The sequence below is a fragment of the Solea senegalensis genome, linkage group LG10 (genome assembly GCF_019176455.1).
Source record: "Solea senegalensis isolate Sse05_10M linkage group LG10, IFAPA_SoseM_1, whole genome shotgun sequence".
In the NCBI taxonomy this organism is placed as follows: domain Eukaryota; kingdom Metazoa; phylum Chordata; class Actinopteri; order Pleuronectiformes; family Soleidae; genus Solea; species Solea senegalensis.
The window spans coordinates 5698272-5714659 of record NC_058030.1 but is presented as its reverse complement, the minus strand read 5'-3'; the positions used below and the strand labels follow the sequence as shown (position 1 = coordinate 5714659).

At 39.1% G+C, this 16388-nt stretch overlaps 1 protein-coding gene across 1 annotated transcript in view; it reads left to right on the top strand.

Moving 5' to 3' along the window:
• cftr (CF transmembrane conductance regulator) overlaps nt 1-14859 on the top strand; it is a 33160-nt gene extending 18301 nt beyond the window's left edge. Inside the window, exons 17-27 of the mRNA XM_044036801.1 lie at nt 251-537; nt 628-707; nt 1290-1440; nt 5039-5266; nt 6805-6905; nt 8175-8405; nt 9358-9513; nt 9769-9858; nt 10239-10411; nt 11466-11571; nt 11777-14859. Of these exons, the coding sequence (XP_043892736.1) occupies nt 251-537; nt 628-707; nt 1290-1440; nt 5039-5266; nt 6805-6905; nt 8175-8405; nt 9358-9513; nt 9769-9858; nt 10239-10411; nt 11466-11571; nt 11777-11992 (1819 nt within the window). The 3' untranslated portion in view covers nt 11993-14859. The remainder of the gene's footprint in view (nt 1-250; nt 538-627; nt 708-1289; nt 1441-5038; nt 5267-6804; nt 6906-8174; nt 8406-9357; nt 9514-9768; nt 9859-10238; nt 10412-11465; nt 11572-11776) is intronic.
• The last annotated feature ends 1529 nt before the right edge of the window (nt 14860-16388 follow it).

Sequence of the window (16388 nt, the reverse complement as noted above, 5' to 3'; positions counted from 1 at the left end):
CATTGAGTCACTGAAACCTTGACTTAATATATTAAATACATTTATTAATTAGATGTTTTTGTCTAAACTGCTTGATGATTTATGAAGTCTATGTCCATCTCACAGCCTTTTTGTAGCTGTTATGTTAAAATTCATGAGCTTCATTTGTGTTCAATGGCCAGATTTTGTATCAGTTTCCTGATTTGTTCTGTGCATCTTCTTTGTGATTCAGTCCGTGCTTAATTCTCAATTTTTTGTTCTGTGCTGCCAGCGAGATCTGGAGGGATGGCGCCAACCCGTCATCACCTAACTACATCAGTGAGCAGCACCCTAATGCCTCGGCGCCCCCTGTCCACCTGGCAGTCATTGTCACACCAACCAGTGCTTACTACATCATTTACATCTTTGTAGCCACATCGGAGAGTATACTTGCCCTGGGAATTTTCAGGGGTCTCCCATTAGTACACACATTACTCACTGTGTCCAAAAGACTGCACGAGCAGATGCTGGGCGCGGTGCTGCGTGCTCCCATGGCTGTGCTCAACACTATGAAATCAGGTGCTTTTCATATTGTCCCTTTTTTATTTTTAAGCCTTTCTGAAAACAAATATAAACACTTGTTTTCCCTGTTTTTTTTCCATCTTCCAGGTCGCATCATGAATAGATTCACCAAGGACATGACCACCATAGATGACATGCTGCCTCTGGTGCTCTTTGACCTCATACAGGTATTTGACAAACACAATAGGATGCATTGTGTAACTTACAGTAACTTGCTGTGTCATTGCTGTTTCTGCTGTTAAAGCTGCAGTGCTTATCCTGTGGTGATCTTTTTTGTTGATATTTTTCTGCTCTTTGTTTGGTCTTGAACAGAAAGGATGTAACATTATTTGTATGCTGCTGCTTTATCTGAAATTGGGCTCTGTCAATATGGTCAGACCTGAGTGTTTGTGTGTATACAGTGGCAGGGTGGGGGTGGGCGTGGCCAAGAAGCATTTATATAATCAAGCTGTTTTGTTAGAAGCAGAATTCACTTCATAACGTTTTCATGGGCACCACTTTGTGTTTTCAGTCATAATCTGACTTTTTTTGCAGTCGGCTCTCTACTAGCGCCATCTGGCTGTTGCCTTCTGTCTTGACATAAAACAAATTTGGCTACACAAGATCTAAACACGACTATGCTTTGAGCATGGTGAGCCCTGTGTGGAGCTGATAGGCTTATTCAGCATTGTGTGACAGTGTTGCATGTTTATATTTAAAATGTACACATTTCAGCCTCATCTGATCATTTTGTCTTCCTCTCACACCAGCTGACACTGATTGTTATAGGCGCCATCTTCACCGTGTCCATCATGCGGCCGTACATCTTCATCGCTGCCTTCCCATTGGCTGCTATGTTTGTATTCCTCAGGAAGTACTTCCTACGAACTGGACAGCAACTCAAACTGCTGGAGGCTGAAGGTCAGTGTGTGCACATATTTTGTTCAGATGTGTGATTACTGGGATGGTAAAGTACATACATTTACATGTGTGTTTAGTCAGCATGACATATGTGTCGCCTAATTCATCCACTCGTTCAAGAAATGTGAAGTTAAAAAAGTGTTGATGTGCATAAGGGGTGGGAATCACAGGGTACCTCACGATACGCTAATCAATATATTGCAAGACAATCATATAGCAATACATCACAATATCTGTCTAACTGAAGAAAACAAAACATCTGTGTTAAAGTTACAAGTGCAGGATTTCTCTATTTATTCACAACATAGAGAACAAAGTGCATAAAGTCTATGTATTGAACATGGATGGGGCATCTCTTAACGTAGCTTTCTCCACCATTATCCCACTGTAAACTCACTCTTCTTCCACCAGGTAACTTCCGCCCAAGTTTCACTCATTAATTTGAGCAGCAAGAGCTGGTGAAACTGACAGGGACTGTTTAGGGACTAATTAATATAATAATATCACCACATTGATATTTTGACCCACCCCTAATGTGCATTATAGCACGGAATAAGAATAGGTTAATCAATAAGCTATCAATGTAAAATATGTAGCGCTTATTTATATTCATATTTGTTTTTTATATTTACACTTATCTATAGAGCATCCCACTAATCCACCCATCCATATATACCCCACAATTGCATATTACTCTCTGTACTCTGTACTACTTTTATATATATATATATATGTATATATATATTCTTGCACTTTCTGCTTGTTGCACTTCTGGTGAGATGCAAACCTCATTTCGTTACCCGAAGCTTGTATTTGAGTAATGACAATAAAGTTGAATCTCAATCTCAATCTCAAGTGGAGGCTGACTTCAACAAAAATTAGTTAAATATTCAAAATGCCTGCCATTTAATTAATATTAATTTTAATGTGGTCATTTTTTTTATTAAATGTATTGAAAAATGCTTAAAATTTTATTGCAATCATAATATAGATTCTTGAAATCCAATTTCGGTTAGATTTACGGTTCGGTTAGTTTTGTCTATAAAGGCAAAAATCGAAGCCCTCTGACACTACTGTGACTATGGTTTAGCATCATTGAGGGCATTGTCAAATAATGAATTCCTCCTTTGCCATTTCACAACATCATGAGAGTAACGGGAAAGTATCAGCAGAAGATGCTGTGAGTCAGGAAAAGTACAAGTGAAAACACAATGGCTATAAAACTGATAGGACGAACAGAGGAAGTGAGGGTGAGACTGGTCGTGTACACCACGGTGAAGTCCGAACTGTCAGCAGGCAGCGCTGGTGGAGTCAAAGATCATGCTGAAGAACAAAAACATGACAGAGGAAGAGCTTCAGGAGTGTTTCAGAGGCATTGGAGTTGTTTTATGGTAGTGAGGCTGCATGAATTAAACAAATTATCTTCAGTTTGTGAAATGCATGAAGACATTTCTTAAACATTTTAATCATGAGACACAAGTTTTTTGTGTGAATATTATTACAGCAATAAATCTGTCATCTGGTGTTGTTGAAGAGGAAGTTAACCTTAACAGTAAGAAGAAGAATCAGGAGATGGTCAGGGTGAGAACTGATTCACGGCTGCATCTGGGGTCATATTAGGGCGCACTCGTGGGACTCATGTCGTCCAAAACTGCTCGTCAACATTTTACTCTTTATTTCAGCGCACCACGTTTTAAAAAGACTACCTTCTGTATGTTGTTTAATGCACCATTAACTGGCCATTAACTGTGGTCCAGTGTATCTGTGGTTCCTAAAGAAATCTTAAAAAATGTACATTATTTACGAGTTTTAAAATGATTTTTTATGTTTTTATTATCTTGGTGTTTTTCAGCGGTTAGTATTACTGCCTTCATCTCTTCTTCCCTTTACCACTTCTTCTTTGTCCACCCTGTTTTAGGCTGATGTGAAGCAGTATATTTTAAACATATAAAAGTGGAACTGATGCACCTACTTGAGTATAGTTACAATAACAGTACATAAAGTTGATTAAAAAAAAAAGCGTTTAAATTAATTTCACTGTATGTAGAAATTCATTTTAGTATCATATTTTGTTTCACCACAGAAGTATTTCCCACAAAGCAGGGCACGTTTGCGTATAGAGAAGAAAATGGGTCACTCAACTGCTGCTGACCATGCCACTCTGTGTTTTTATGGACTTCCCTGCTCCGCCCTCAGTTCTGCCACTGAAAGCGTGTTTGGGTGGTGATGGCGAGGTTTTCCGGAACAACAGAGATGGGGTCAGAGAAATGAGCCGTGCTGGGATTTCCTCTGACCCCATCCTGGTGTCGCTCCCTCTGGTGTCACAAGCAGCATGTTGGACAAAATACAGTGGAAATTATGTGTACTGGTCACTGGAGTATTTTATTAGAAGGTTCTTTTTGTATAACTCAATGTTCTGTAATGATGTTTCCCTAAAAACATAGAAATGTGTCTATACACAAGGTCGAATGTAGGATTCCAAAAGTTAGTGGGTGACAGGGATTACCATTACATTTTAAGACCCACCATTAGATCAGACTGGCCTGTTACTATAGATTTGATTAAGATTATAATCCAGCTGTTTTTTCATCAAGGTGAATCTGATTTTTTCTCATTATTCCTTTACTTATTTTGTTAAATATGTTAGACAACTGTTTTATTAACTAATCTGTTTGCTCATTTATTAATAAATCACCATATGAAATTTCATGATTAGTTAATTAAATTATCATTTTTGTAGCAAATTTGATCACATTTTAATAATAACCGGTTAAATGTTTCTTTGCCTTATTTAAACTGATCAGGGTAGATTTGGTAGAAAACGTCTCAATCTTTTATTTTATCTGTCCTCATTGATTACATTACATGTCATTTAGCAGACGCTTTTATCCAAAGCGACTTAGAATGGGTATGAGTACAGTCAGCCAGGGGTGGAGTCGAACTTGTGACCATTGTGACCATGATGTCTTTCACACACAGGGTACTGGCCTTAACCACTGAGCCACTCCACCCCTTAGTTTCTCAACTAATCACATTGTTTATGTGAAACTAGTGTTCATTTTCAGCCTTCATCAACTTCAATCAGAAAGTATTAGTGTAGGTTGGCTGCTACTTGTGATTACTTTGCTCTTTGCTTTTAAAGTACCTACTGAGTTCATGTAAATGAATATTTGCTGCCAGTGGAAGTCATCTCTGTACCCTGAAAATGTATAATCATTACGCTTCAGTCCCCTGACCATTTTTCATCATCCACCCTCAATTTGCTCTCATGCCTCATCTGTTGTCCAGTCCTACCATTAATTTGGCAAAACCACTCAAAATAGTTTTGTCTAATTTCCCTCCTCTCTCTGACGCACAATGTCTGTCCAAGCAGCAAAAAAAATGTCTTTGTACCAAAACACAATTCCTCTTTTACTTCTGTTCATTTGTCTCATTAGCTCTAATCTGAGCCCCTTGTGTTCACTTGTTCTTTCTTCACTTCAGTCGTTTATTTTGGTTGAGCCAACATTACTAGCTTTGCTGTGAGCAAAATACTGCATGAAACCGATTTCAACATCACTGTCTCTAAAGATGATCCCTCTCTCCTCCTCCTCTACAGCTCGTAGCCCCATCTTTTCCCACCTCATCATCTCCCTGAAGGGCTTATGGACCATTCGGGCATTTGGGCGCCAGACCTACTTTGAAATGCTCTTCCACAAAGCACTGAACACTCACACAGCAACCTGGTTCCACTACCTCGCAACGCTGCGGTGGTTCCTGTTTCGCTGTGACATGATCTTCGTCCTGTTTTTCAGCGCGGCTGCTTTCATTGCAGTGGGAACAAACCGTGAGTACTGGCATGACTGAGGGTACACGTATGGAGGTCTGTTTGTTTGGACAAAGGCTGAATTCCAGTAGCAAGTGAAAGGGCAAGTATATCTGTAGGGCTTCTGAAGGACTATGAGGAAAATATTGTAAAATACCTTTGTAGAATTTATTCTTATATCTTTTGAAAGGCAACAGTTAGTAGACGAAGTTAAGAAGACATGCATGAACCGTGATCAAGAGCAGAAACAGCACTTCATTTCTACCTTCTCCTTTAAAGACCAGCACGCACTGCCCTTACAGTCGAACAGTTGATTATTGTCAATAGCCCTCATCAGGCTGGTGCGTGTGGGCTGAAAAACCTTTGGCCCTTGTCGGCTTCGTCAGAAGCCCTGCCATCGGCTTTCCAGACATTTCAGTATGTTTAGTCAACGTGGGCATCCGTCAATCAAAAGACGAGAAGAGACACAGAAATGACAAAGCAAGCAATTGAGTCTACACCAAGAAGGAGCAAGATAAGGAGCTCATGTACTTCTTTAATAAGTTGTGCATTTAATTTGAACCTTTAGTGCACAAATACAACTATGTCATTCTGTCCATCCATGCTAAAATTGCAAAAAACTTCTGATTTCTTCTTTACTACTAATTACTACATAGACTACTGCCACCTGCTGGTTAGGAAAATAGGTTATTTTCATGCAGGCACAGAATGCACTTGTTGCCCACCAGCTGTAGTAGATGTGTGTGTGTGATTGCATTTTTTCCCAGAATGCCAGCTGAGGTAGTATCATGGTGGTTTGATGTCAGCTGATCATCAGGGCAGTGATTCTTGGACTTAACAGATCACAAACTTTTACTAACTTCAAAGCACTGAAAACCCAAAGGCATCAGGCTATTGGGAATTATTGCAAGAGAGCAACTTAAAACAAAATGGCTGCTGGTTTGCATCACTGACTGAGCAAAACAAAATCCTTTCGCTCCTTTTTTAAAACTGTGAGCCACCGTGTGAATATCAGACAGACAATTCGTCGCATTCCTGGACGAGAGAATAAATAATAGTACTCACGAATGGACTAGAGTTGCACAGAAACGTGAGTAGGGACATATTGAAATTCCTCTAAGTTAGTTAGTAAACACCTCGTTATTTCCACCAAGCCTGTCGAGTAAAGAAGCCTCGGCCTTATCTGTGTGTTACAGTGTGTCGAGTCAGATATCAGGATCACAACAGAACAGTTTGTCTGCGAAAGAATCATCAAAACTGTCGGAATGTCACCGGATAAAATGTCATGTACAAAAGGAAGCATGTGTTTGTTTAGTTAAATGAATGGGGAAGCACAAGTACACATACATGAACACACACACCGCAGTGTTGCGTCATACCCTGTGTTTATGTTGAAAGCAGATTAAAGGGTCATTTCACAGCTCATTAGTTTCCAATAGAGCCAGTAGTAGAGCTGCAGCACCCGAGTGCTGCTCTAACATCAAGGGAAACATGTTTGTTTTTTTTGTTTTTTTTGGACTGTAGCAATGACTCAGAGTGTGCTTGTGTTCACTCTGCAGAGGACAAACCAGGTGAGATTGGCATCATCGTGGCCCTGGCCATGCTCATCCTCGGGACTTTCCAATGGGCTGTCATCACCAGCATCACTGTCGATGGACTGGTATGGTCTTGCACACACACACACACACACACACACACAGATTTATCATAGCTCACATCAGGGTAGTAAGACCTGACATGCATTAAAATACCACACAGCCAATGACCAGTCAAGAGTGTTCAATTAAGCGTTCAATCACATTACAGAGGGTTTTTTGCCACCTGTGCCTGCAACAGGATCTACGCTCCTAGTCCACAATGTTTCTGTCCATCTGCTGTTTCAACCTCCCCAACAATTCCCACACCACTCCATTTACACCATTCATTACTAACTCCGCACCGTAAGTTCACATGCAGTTCAAGACCTGAGTTGTGGAGGTTGGATGGCTGACACTAAGCACACGCACATGTAACTGTAGAGGGTGAAAATAAGAGGACGAAAAGGGTGAAACTGCACATACTGTACCTCAGTACCTCAGCAGGACAGAGACTGTGTTGGGCTCTATGACACCTGGTTCTATCTATCAGTGGGTGTTTTCCAGAAAGTGTTTGTTAATGGAGTTGACAGAACTTATCACAGTGCAGGACATTTTGTTCAGCACACACACACACACACACAGATTTGGTACTATTTTTTAGTGACTGAAAAGTGAGCTGAATAAAAAGATACATATTCTGTGTTGGAAAAGTAGTTAACTTGTTAATGAAACGGGTCCCCAGAAACATGTCAACTTATAATCAGGTCAGACAGTTTTTACTTGTATATTTCAGATTTGTCATTTTGTTTTAAAATAGCTGAAATTTGTGTGAAATTTAGCAACATTTAGTAAAGTTGAATGTTGCAGCTGAATATCGCTCATCTCACTCTTCACTTCCACATGTGTTAAAGAACCTATATAGCTTTCAGTTAATGTCAAAACTGAAAAAAAGGGTTTAGTTTGCCCATTGTGGGCTACTGTGATAACATGGTGGTCCACAATTGCGGCCTCCTGACTTGGCTCCTGATATAAATATAAAAGGCTCATTCTGGGGTAATGAAAAATTTAATTTACAATAGAACTGTGAAACTTAGAGAATAGAATTATTTTTGTTAATTTTTAAGTTAAGAAAATGTTAAATGATACATAAAAAGTCACTACTTGTAACAGTAAGTGGTGGTAATTTTATCCTTAAGCCCCATGAGTAGTTGTAATCTACAGTTGTAGCCAACTTTAAAATAGCTTGTTTGTTTGGTGAAATCGAAGATTCTTGATGTGTAACAGAGTCGACTTTACACTTATTAAACACAGCTATCTCTCTCTCTCTCTCTCTCTCCGTCTCCTCCACTCAGATGCGTTCAGTTGAACGAGTCTTCAAATTCATCGACCTGCCGTCAGAAGAGCCACGGCCGCCTAAATCTAGTGGTAAAGGAGGCCCCGACCTCGTCATCGACAACCCTCACGCTCATGACTACTGGCCCAACCGGGGCCAGATGGACGTCCACGACCTCACTGTCAAATACACAGAGGCTGGACGCGCTGTCCTTGGCAACATCTCCTTCTCTGTGGACGGAGGGCAGAGTGTAAGTGCTGGGTGATGGGCATGTAGGGAGGCGGCAGGGGAGGGGGGGCTTGTGTGGTCAGATTTTGATGAAGTTTGGCAGAGTGATGCCTGTTAACGGCACGTTATTGCATTTTCAAACATCAAAGCCCTTTTTTGTCCCAAGAGGGATCCGGCAATTAAAGGGTCATTGCAAGGTGATATAGAGTCGTAGAGAGGTCATAGCAAGGTGAAATACAGTATGAGTTCACATGTTTGAAGCAGTTTTGAAAAATACTTATAGTAGCTAGTGAAAACCACAAAAATCATTATATTCAAGTCAAGTATTTTGCAAAAGTTTGCCTGTTGTTTCCCTTCTGTTACCATCGTCGCTGACAGGATTTGGCATGCGCACTTCTCATTACCATAACTCCTAGACTGTTTACTCCAAGCACTTACTTAGTTCTAGCTCTTGTTTGTACCCAAATGTTGAAATACACTTATTGTAAGTCGCTTTGGATAAAAACGTCTGCTAAATGACATGTAATGTAGACTGCTCTAGAAAGTTGAAAAACTACCAGAAAGCAGAGAAAAAGAGCTTACGTCCTGAACCCATGTGGAAGTGGCTTGAATGTAACGGACATTTTTAAAGGTTATAGTTCCACAGGATATAAAGTTTTTTATATATTTTCTGGGGACAAGGTGCAAACAATATTATATGTCATTAAAAGTGGATTATTATCCAAATGTCCATCAAATCTAACCTGTTCATAGATATACTGAACATGACTGAATGAGTTCAGCATAAGGATTCCTGTCTATACACATCTAGCCTCGTCTCATTAGCTGCTCAATGGCCTCCTGACCAGCAGGATAATTGTTGCCATAAGGCTGTAGCTGAAAGGGGAGAACTCGAAGCATTTTGTAATGTTAAGACCACAAGATACAAATAAAATATTTTTGTTGTGTGTGTGTGTGTGTGTGTGTGTGTGCAGGTGGGTCTGCTGGGTCGAACAGGTTCAGGAAAGAGCAGTCTGTTCTCCGCACTGCTGCGTCTCGCCTCCACTGAAGGAGAGATCTCCATTGATGGTGTTTCGTGGTCCTCAGTGTCCCTGCACACTTGGAGGAAGGCCTTTGGTGTTGTGCCCCAGGTACATCTGCAACTGTCAGGCTGCTTTTCATAAAGGTTTCAAACTGTAGAAGTACAGAGGAAGTGGACAGATATTTATGCAAATGATATTTTTTTTACATAGTGAAGCAGTCATTTCAGTCGTATTAACTGCACTTTTAAAAACATAACTGGTTCTATTTATTTATTTCATGTCATTTTTGACAAGTCTTTAACACTCTTCATACACGCTCTGTAGATCATGAATGTGAATGTCTGTCTTGTCTTTACTGAACAGAAAGTTTTCATTTTGAGTGGAACTTTCCGGATGAACCTGGACCCACATGGTCGTTACAGCGACGAGGAGCTGTGGAGGGTGGTGGACGAGGTGAGCATCCATTTTACCTTTATTTGGCTCTTAAAGTCTGTTCTGTCCAGTTTGATGAGATTCGGATCTTCGGTGATCCTGTAAAATCTTTTCTCGTTTGCTTGTCCCCAACTGTTTGGAGTGTCCTGAGGCACAACATTTATTCACTTTTTAAGGAAACTGCCAGCAAAAAGACGATTTACCTTGCATATTGCCTGATATATACTCCTTGTTTTTCCTGAGTGTGTGACATGAGCTAGTTTTGTGTCTGGTACTAACTTTATTCATAGGTTAACACACTCTTTATCCACTCTACTGTTGTGTGTTTACAGCAAAATTACAATCGGATTTTATTTGAAACGTAAAGCATGCTGAGCCTGACCTCGAGTGTGTGTCCTCAGGTGGGTCTCAAGTCAGTGATCGAGCAGTTTCCAGACAAGCTGGACTTTCAGCTGGAGGACGGAGGCAGCGTGTTAAGCAATGGACACAAACAGCTGCTGTGTCTCGCACGCTCCATCCTTAGCAAAGCTCGAATCCTGCTGCTGGACGAACCCTCCGCCTACCTCGACCCTATGTACGTATTAATGCCAAGATACTTTATTCACCTTTTCAAGCTTGGGTTCATCTGAAAATATTTAGAGATATTACAGGCTTATTTGTGACCTCCTATTTTAAAATTTGAATTATATTAAATCCCACCCAGAACCATTATTATTAAGCTTAGGATAGCACATACTTTAATTCTTATTTAATCAAGTAACATCTGATGAAACCGCTCATTCTCCCACACCAAAGTCTATAGAGAAAATTTAGCAATTTTACATTATAGCACACAGGGGTTGTTAAACTGTTGTTGCCTCCATTGGAAGTTCAAACATGTGTGTTTGTGACTGAAGTGTTAAAAGTCCTGCGTTCGGATTTAGTTAGGTGACACAAACTTACCAAACACAGCTACAGAAAACCCCTCGTTCCTGTGTCCTGGTGAGCTAAAATGCAGATTTTCTCTATGGACGTTGGTGCGAAAGACTGAGAGGGTAACAATGCTAAGTTTCCATTCAGAAAAGGTGATCTTACAAGATGAAGTGGTGAATTGTTTGATAATGCAAACCTTTTGTTGTGGATAAAATATTTTGTTTCCCCTTTGTTCCCACTGGAAACGTGTTTTACACAGAGTAATCGTACAGACACAGTGCAAGTCAGCACTGACCTCATACAACCACACTTTAAAACCCCAAACTATCACGTTAAACACCTGAAAGTGGTCCAGGATTTGTGTGCATTTATGTGTATTTGTGTGTTTCCTTTGTGTTTTGTAAAGTGACCAGCATCAGTCATCCAAATCAAGCATGTGTTGTGTTCCTGTTGCTGCACATGGTGACAATCTTAGAGTGCTTACAGTAATTCTCTCCTGTATGTGAGAGAGTGTGTGTGTGTGTGTGTGTAACATATGTGCAGGAGAGGAGGCCATGATGGTAAATGAAGCCTATAATGAGCAATCAAGTGTAACCTGAAGCCAGGCTGCCTGCTCTTTCATGTTGGCGCTAACTGAAACGGAAGGCCAAACTAATGTGTTAGTAATGGCAAAGGGACAAAATGACAATTGTGTGTGTGTGTGTGTGTGTGTGCAGAACATTAAAGGTCCTGAGGAAGACGCTGAAGCAGTCGTTCTCCGACTGCACCGTCATCCTCTCAGAACACAAAGTAGAGCCGCTGCTCGAGTGTCAATCATTCTTGGTGAGTGTCAGATTGAATTGTTTCAATAATTGTTTGCTCGGTTCAATTCAATCCTGAAGCATAGAGCAGCAGTGCAGGGGCGGGCGGGGACTAGACGCATTTATAATCCCGTCAAACAGCTGAATGTGACTGTGTTTTTTTGAGCTGTATGTGATGTCACAAAATGACACAATGTGATCTAATGCCTCCCACATGTTCTGTCCAGATGATCGAGAACAGCTCCATGAAAACCTACGACTCCATCCATAAACTTCTGAATGAGACCAGTCACCTGAAGCAGGCCATGAGTCCCACCGACAGGCTCCACCTCTTCCCAAACCTCCACCGCCTCAACTCCAGCAAGAGGGCGCCTCCACAGGCCACCAAGATCTCGTCTCTGCCAGAGGAGGCAGAGGATGAAGTCCAAGACACTCGTCTCTAACGGGCCAGACTCTGAAAATGACACAGACGACCTTGATTCAGTGTTGAATGAAATTAGCAAGGGACATGAAAACGAATGAAGAACGCAGAGAGTAGGACAACATACACATGAATTAATTTTCAATAATTCATCATCAAGTTACGTGACAATTAAATGTGTAGAAAAATACCTATTTGTCGACTGTTGTCGTTCTGACAGCGGACAAAAGAAAGACTAATACAGCATGTACAAGTGTGCTCACACACATGCAACGCACTGTTTAAAACTCTAGTTGGCTAATTTATTGACACCTGTTTTGAACGCAAATAGCATGTAATATTTTGAATGAGTGCAGGCTAACTAGCTGTGTGTGAACATGAATCAGGTGTGTGGAATTACAGAAACTTAAAGACAGTACAGTCATAATATAATAATATCGTTTTAAGGAAGTGTTATTATGGTAATACCGTCTTATTTCCATAGGGAAACAGTATCTAACCACATATTAAAACATGACTTAGAACATATTATCACCATGTTCTTATTGTCCAGTAAAGTGTCACATTTATGACTCTATTCAAATTTGTGCCTTATGTACAAGAGCTCACTTCAAATGTTTTTCACATGTTCTCTCTTGGGCCAAACATTTTCTGTATATAAATATATACATTTTCAGTGGTTTAAAACAAGGGATTACGTTCTAAGGAACGTTTTCTGAGGCGTTCATACTCTGCTTTAAAAACCCTGATGTCTGCAGTGACGATTAAGTTCAACTAAATATGTGAAAAACAAAACGACCTTAACGAGCACATAATCCAATCAACTTCCACTTGTGACAGGAAGTACTGATGCAGACGACGCCAAAGTAAAAAAAAAAAAAGTGACTTCTCTGTTCCGTCTGAAACCGTGTTGACACTAAACCAGCTAATGATGAGCTTCCACTCACAGATACCACTCAAATCACACCAATATTTTTTTTTAAAAAGTCAGGTGTGTATGTGTGAATTAGTGACATCTACTGGTGAGACTGCAGAGTGCAGCTCCTACCAGAGCACAGTCAGGGAACTACGGTGGCCTCCATGTGGCAAGTTTATTTGTGTAGCAGGGCAAAAGTGTTTTTCAAAAGCATAATATTACATGAAGAAAGTCACAGAATGATTAAAATGACATTAAAATCAATGTTAACATTTAAATAGCCAGTAAAATCATAAGTGATAAGGATCAGGAGATAAATATGTTATTTGCCAATGAAAGTGTATTTAAAAGACAAGAATGAATTGATAACTAAGATGATTATTTAAGAATTTAAGAAAGAAAGGATGTAAAACTCACTTTTTCAATTCTCTCCACTCACTTTTGTTGTTAGTTTATGTCAGTGTTTCCAAACACTGGTCCTGGGTGAAAACATGTTGCCCTGCTCCAGCACACCTGATTCAAATGGTCAGCTGATTAGTGAGCTCTACAAAACCTGATAACGAGCCATTCATTTGAATCAGGTGTGTTTGAAAGAGCCGTTCTCGTTGTAGGACTGAGAAACGTCACTGATAATCATGTCATCGATTTGAATAGATTTGACTCCACAATAAATTTAACCCTCAAAATTCGATATTAATGCTCATGGCTACTCTTGTACTGCCTGTAGAGCCTTTTTGGAAACTGTCAGTGACACTGCAAATGGTGACATCACTGCTAAGGTCCTTGTTGTTGTGGATTAAGTGGCTACAGTATCGCTAAAATCTGGCATCTGGTGTGAATTAAGAGGAAGTCTCTGCCTCACACAGCCTGAACCTGAGGTTAAAAAAAACATCTGTCCAGAGCAGATAATGTATGTGAGAAAAACAAAGCTTTGCCTCAGTTTTTTAACAACTTCGAAGGCCAAATTAGGTGCCTAATTTAATCTGTCGTCAATGTCATTAAATGATTTTTGAAGCGTAACATCATTTAATTTATCATAGACTGTATTTGAATTATTTAGAGGAAACGAGATGATAAAACATGGCACCTGAGTGATTGACAGCTTCAATAGAGCCTGGTTGCACATGGCGCCTCTGAACGTCAACACGGCGTCAACCAAATCACGATTCTGGAGGCTTCAAAACATTGTCGTGTCACAGTTTAATGAATTAACTTCTGACAACAGGACGTTGAGCTTAATGGTGACGGTGTTAAATAGCAGTCTTAATTAAATGTGCGCAAAAATCAAACATTCTAAAAGATGACGAGGTTTGAAGCGAGACTCTCAGTACAGCAGAAGCAGACGTGAAGCGTCTGAACGTTGGAGCAGGAAAACAAAATGAATGAATAATGAAGTGCGATGACTCCAGAAGAAACCATTACTTTTCTATCTATATGCACTTTAGAGACACGTCGAGGTACTCGTCAGCTTTCAACAGTCTAATAATTTAATGTCCGTAGAGTCCCGCGTAGATATGGAATGATTACAAATTCTGCTTCTTTCTGCCATCAAATCAGAGAGAGTAGCCTGTAATTCATTAAAACTAAACCTGAAAAGGGGAAAAAAAGGATTTAAATCAAATGTTTGTTTTTAAACTTTGTTTGTCACATATCTGTTGCTTCCCTCTGAAACTGGACAGTTTGACTCCATCATCATCATCTTTTCTGCTTTGGTTGAGGGAAGACGGTGATGTTTCTTCTAAGTTTTATCGTTGTGTAGCAGAGAAGTAAGGTACCACAGACATGCCTTGATATGTGAACTGTGACAGTTAAGAGTTTTGGTTTTTTTTACAGTGTAAATGAAGAACAAAGCTGTTTGTTACGCATAGGAAAAAAAAAAAAACGGACACAAGTCCAATGTCCAATAAATGTATATGTATGAAAATGTATTTGTTCAATCAATTATATTTCCAGTAAAACTACAAATTTTGAGAGTTGGTCTGTGATTGTTGTCTTTTTTTAATGAGAATTTTTATTTAATTTATCATAAAAAAGATTATTTTTATGGATCATGATTTAAGTTAATGATATTTAATCTAATCTTTAATATTAAAGCTGTAACGTGTAAACGAGGGTGCGTTTGTGTGTGTACAACAACAGAGCAGGAGCGGGTGGGGTCAAGGAGCTTTTATCCTATAAAACCGCTGAACGACTGTCGAGCAGTAGAATTCATTTATGAAGCTTTTCGTTGGCTCTTCTTTGTGTTTTTCAGTCACACTCCAACCTGTTTGCTGGCTACTAACTTTGAGCACAACATTGCTGAATCACTTCCTGTGTGACTTTTTGTCTCATTTTGGACATCTTACTATACTATGACTTTTTTGTCTCATTTTGGACGACATACTAAATTAAGACTTTTTTGTCTAATTTTGGACAACATAATATATTATGACTTTTTTGTCTAATTTTGACGATATACTAAACTAAGATTTTTGTCTAATGTTGGACATCTTACTATAATATGACTTTTTGTCTAATATTGGACAACATACTATACAATGACTATTTTGTCTCATTTTGGACGTCTTACTATACGATGACATTTTTGTCTTATTTTGGACGTCTTACTATACTATGACTTTTTTGTCTAATTTTGGACATCTTACTGTACTATGACGTTTTTGTCTGATTTTGGACGACATACTATTACTATGACTTTTTTGTCTAATTTTGGACGACATACTTTACCATGATGTTTTTGTCTAATTTTGGATTACATACTGTAGTACGACGTTTTTGTGACTTTTTTTAATCTAATTTTGGACGTCTTAATATACTATACTAGTGTACTACTACTACTATACATTTTGGACGACATACTAGAGTATGACTTTTATGTCACATTATGACTTTTTTGTCTCATTTTGGATGTCTTACTATACTATGATTTTTTTGTCTAATTTTGGAAAACATACTAACCTATGACTTTTTTGTCACATTTTAGACGACATACTAACCTATGACTTTTTTGTCACATTTTAGACGACATACTAACCTGTGACTTTTTTGTCACATTTTGGACGACATACTTTACCATGATGTTTTCGTCTAATTTTGAATTACATACTATAGTATGACGTTTTTGTGACTTTTTTTAATCTAATTTTGGACGTCTTAATATACTATACTACTATACTACTATACATTTTGGACGACATACGAGAGTATGACTTTTTTGTCACATTTTAGAGGACATACTAACCTATGACTTTTTTGTCTCATTTTGGATGTCTTACTATACTGTGACTTTTTGTCTAATTTTGGAAGACCTACTTTACTATGATGTTTTTGTCTAATTTTGGATTACATACTATACTGTGATGTTTTTCTGACTTCTTTGTCTAATCTTGGACGTCTTACTATACTATGACTTTTTTGGCTAATTTTGGACAACATACTAACCTATGACTTTTTTGTCACATTTTGGACGACATACTAAAGTATGACTTTATTTTTCACATTT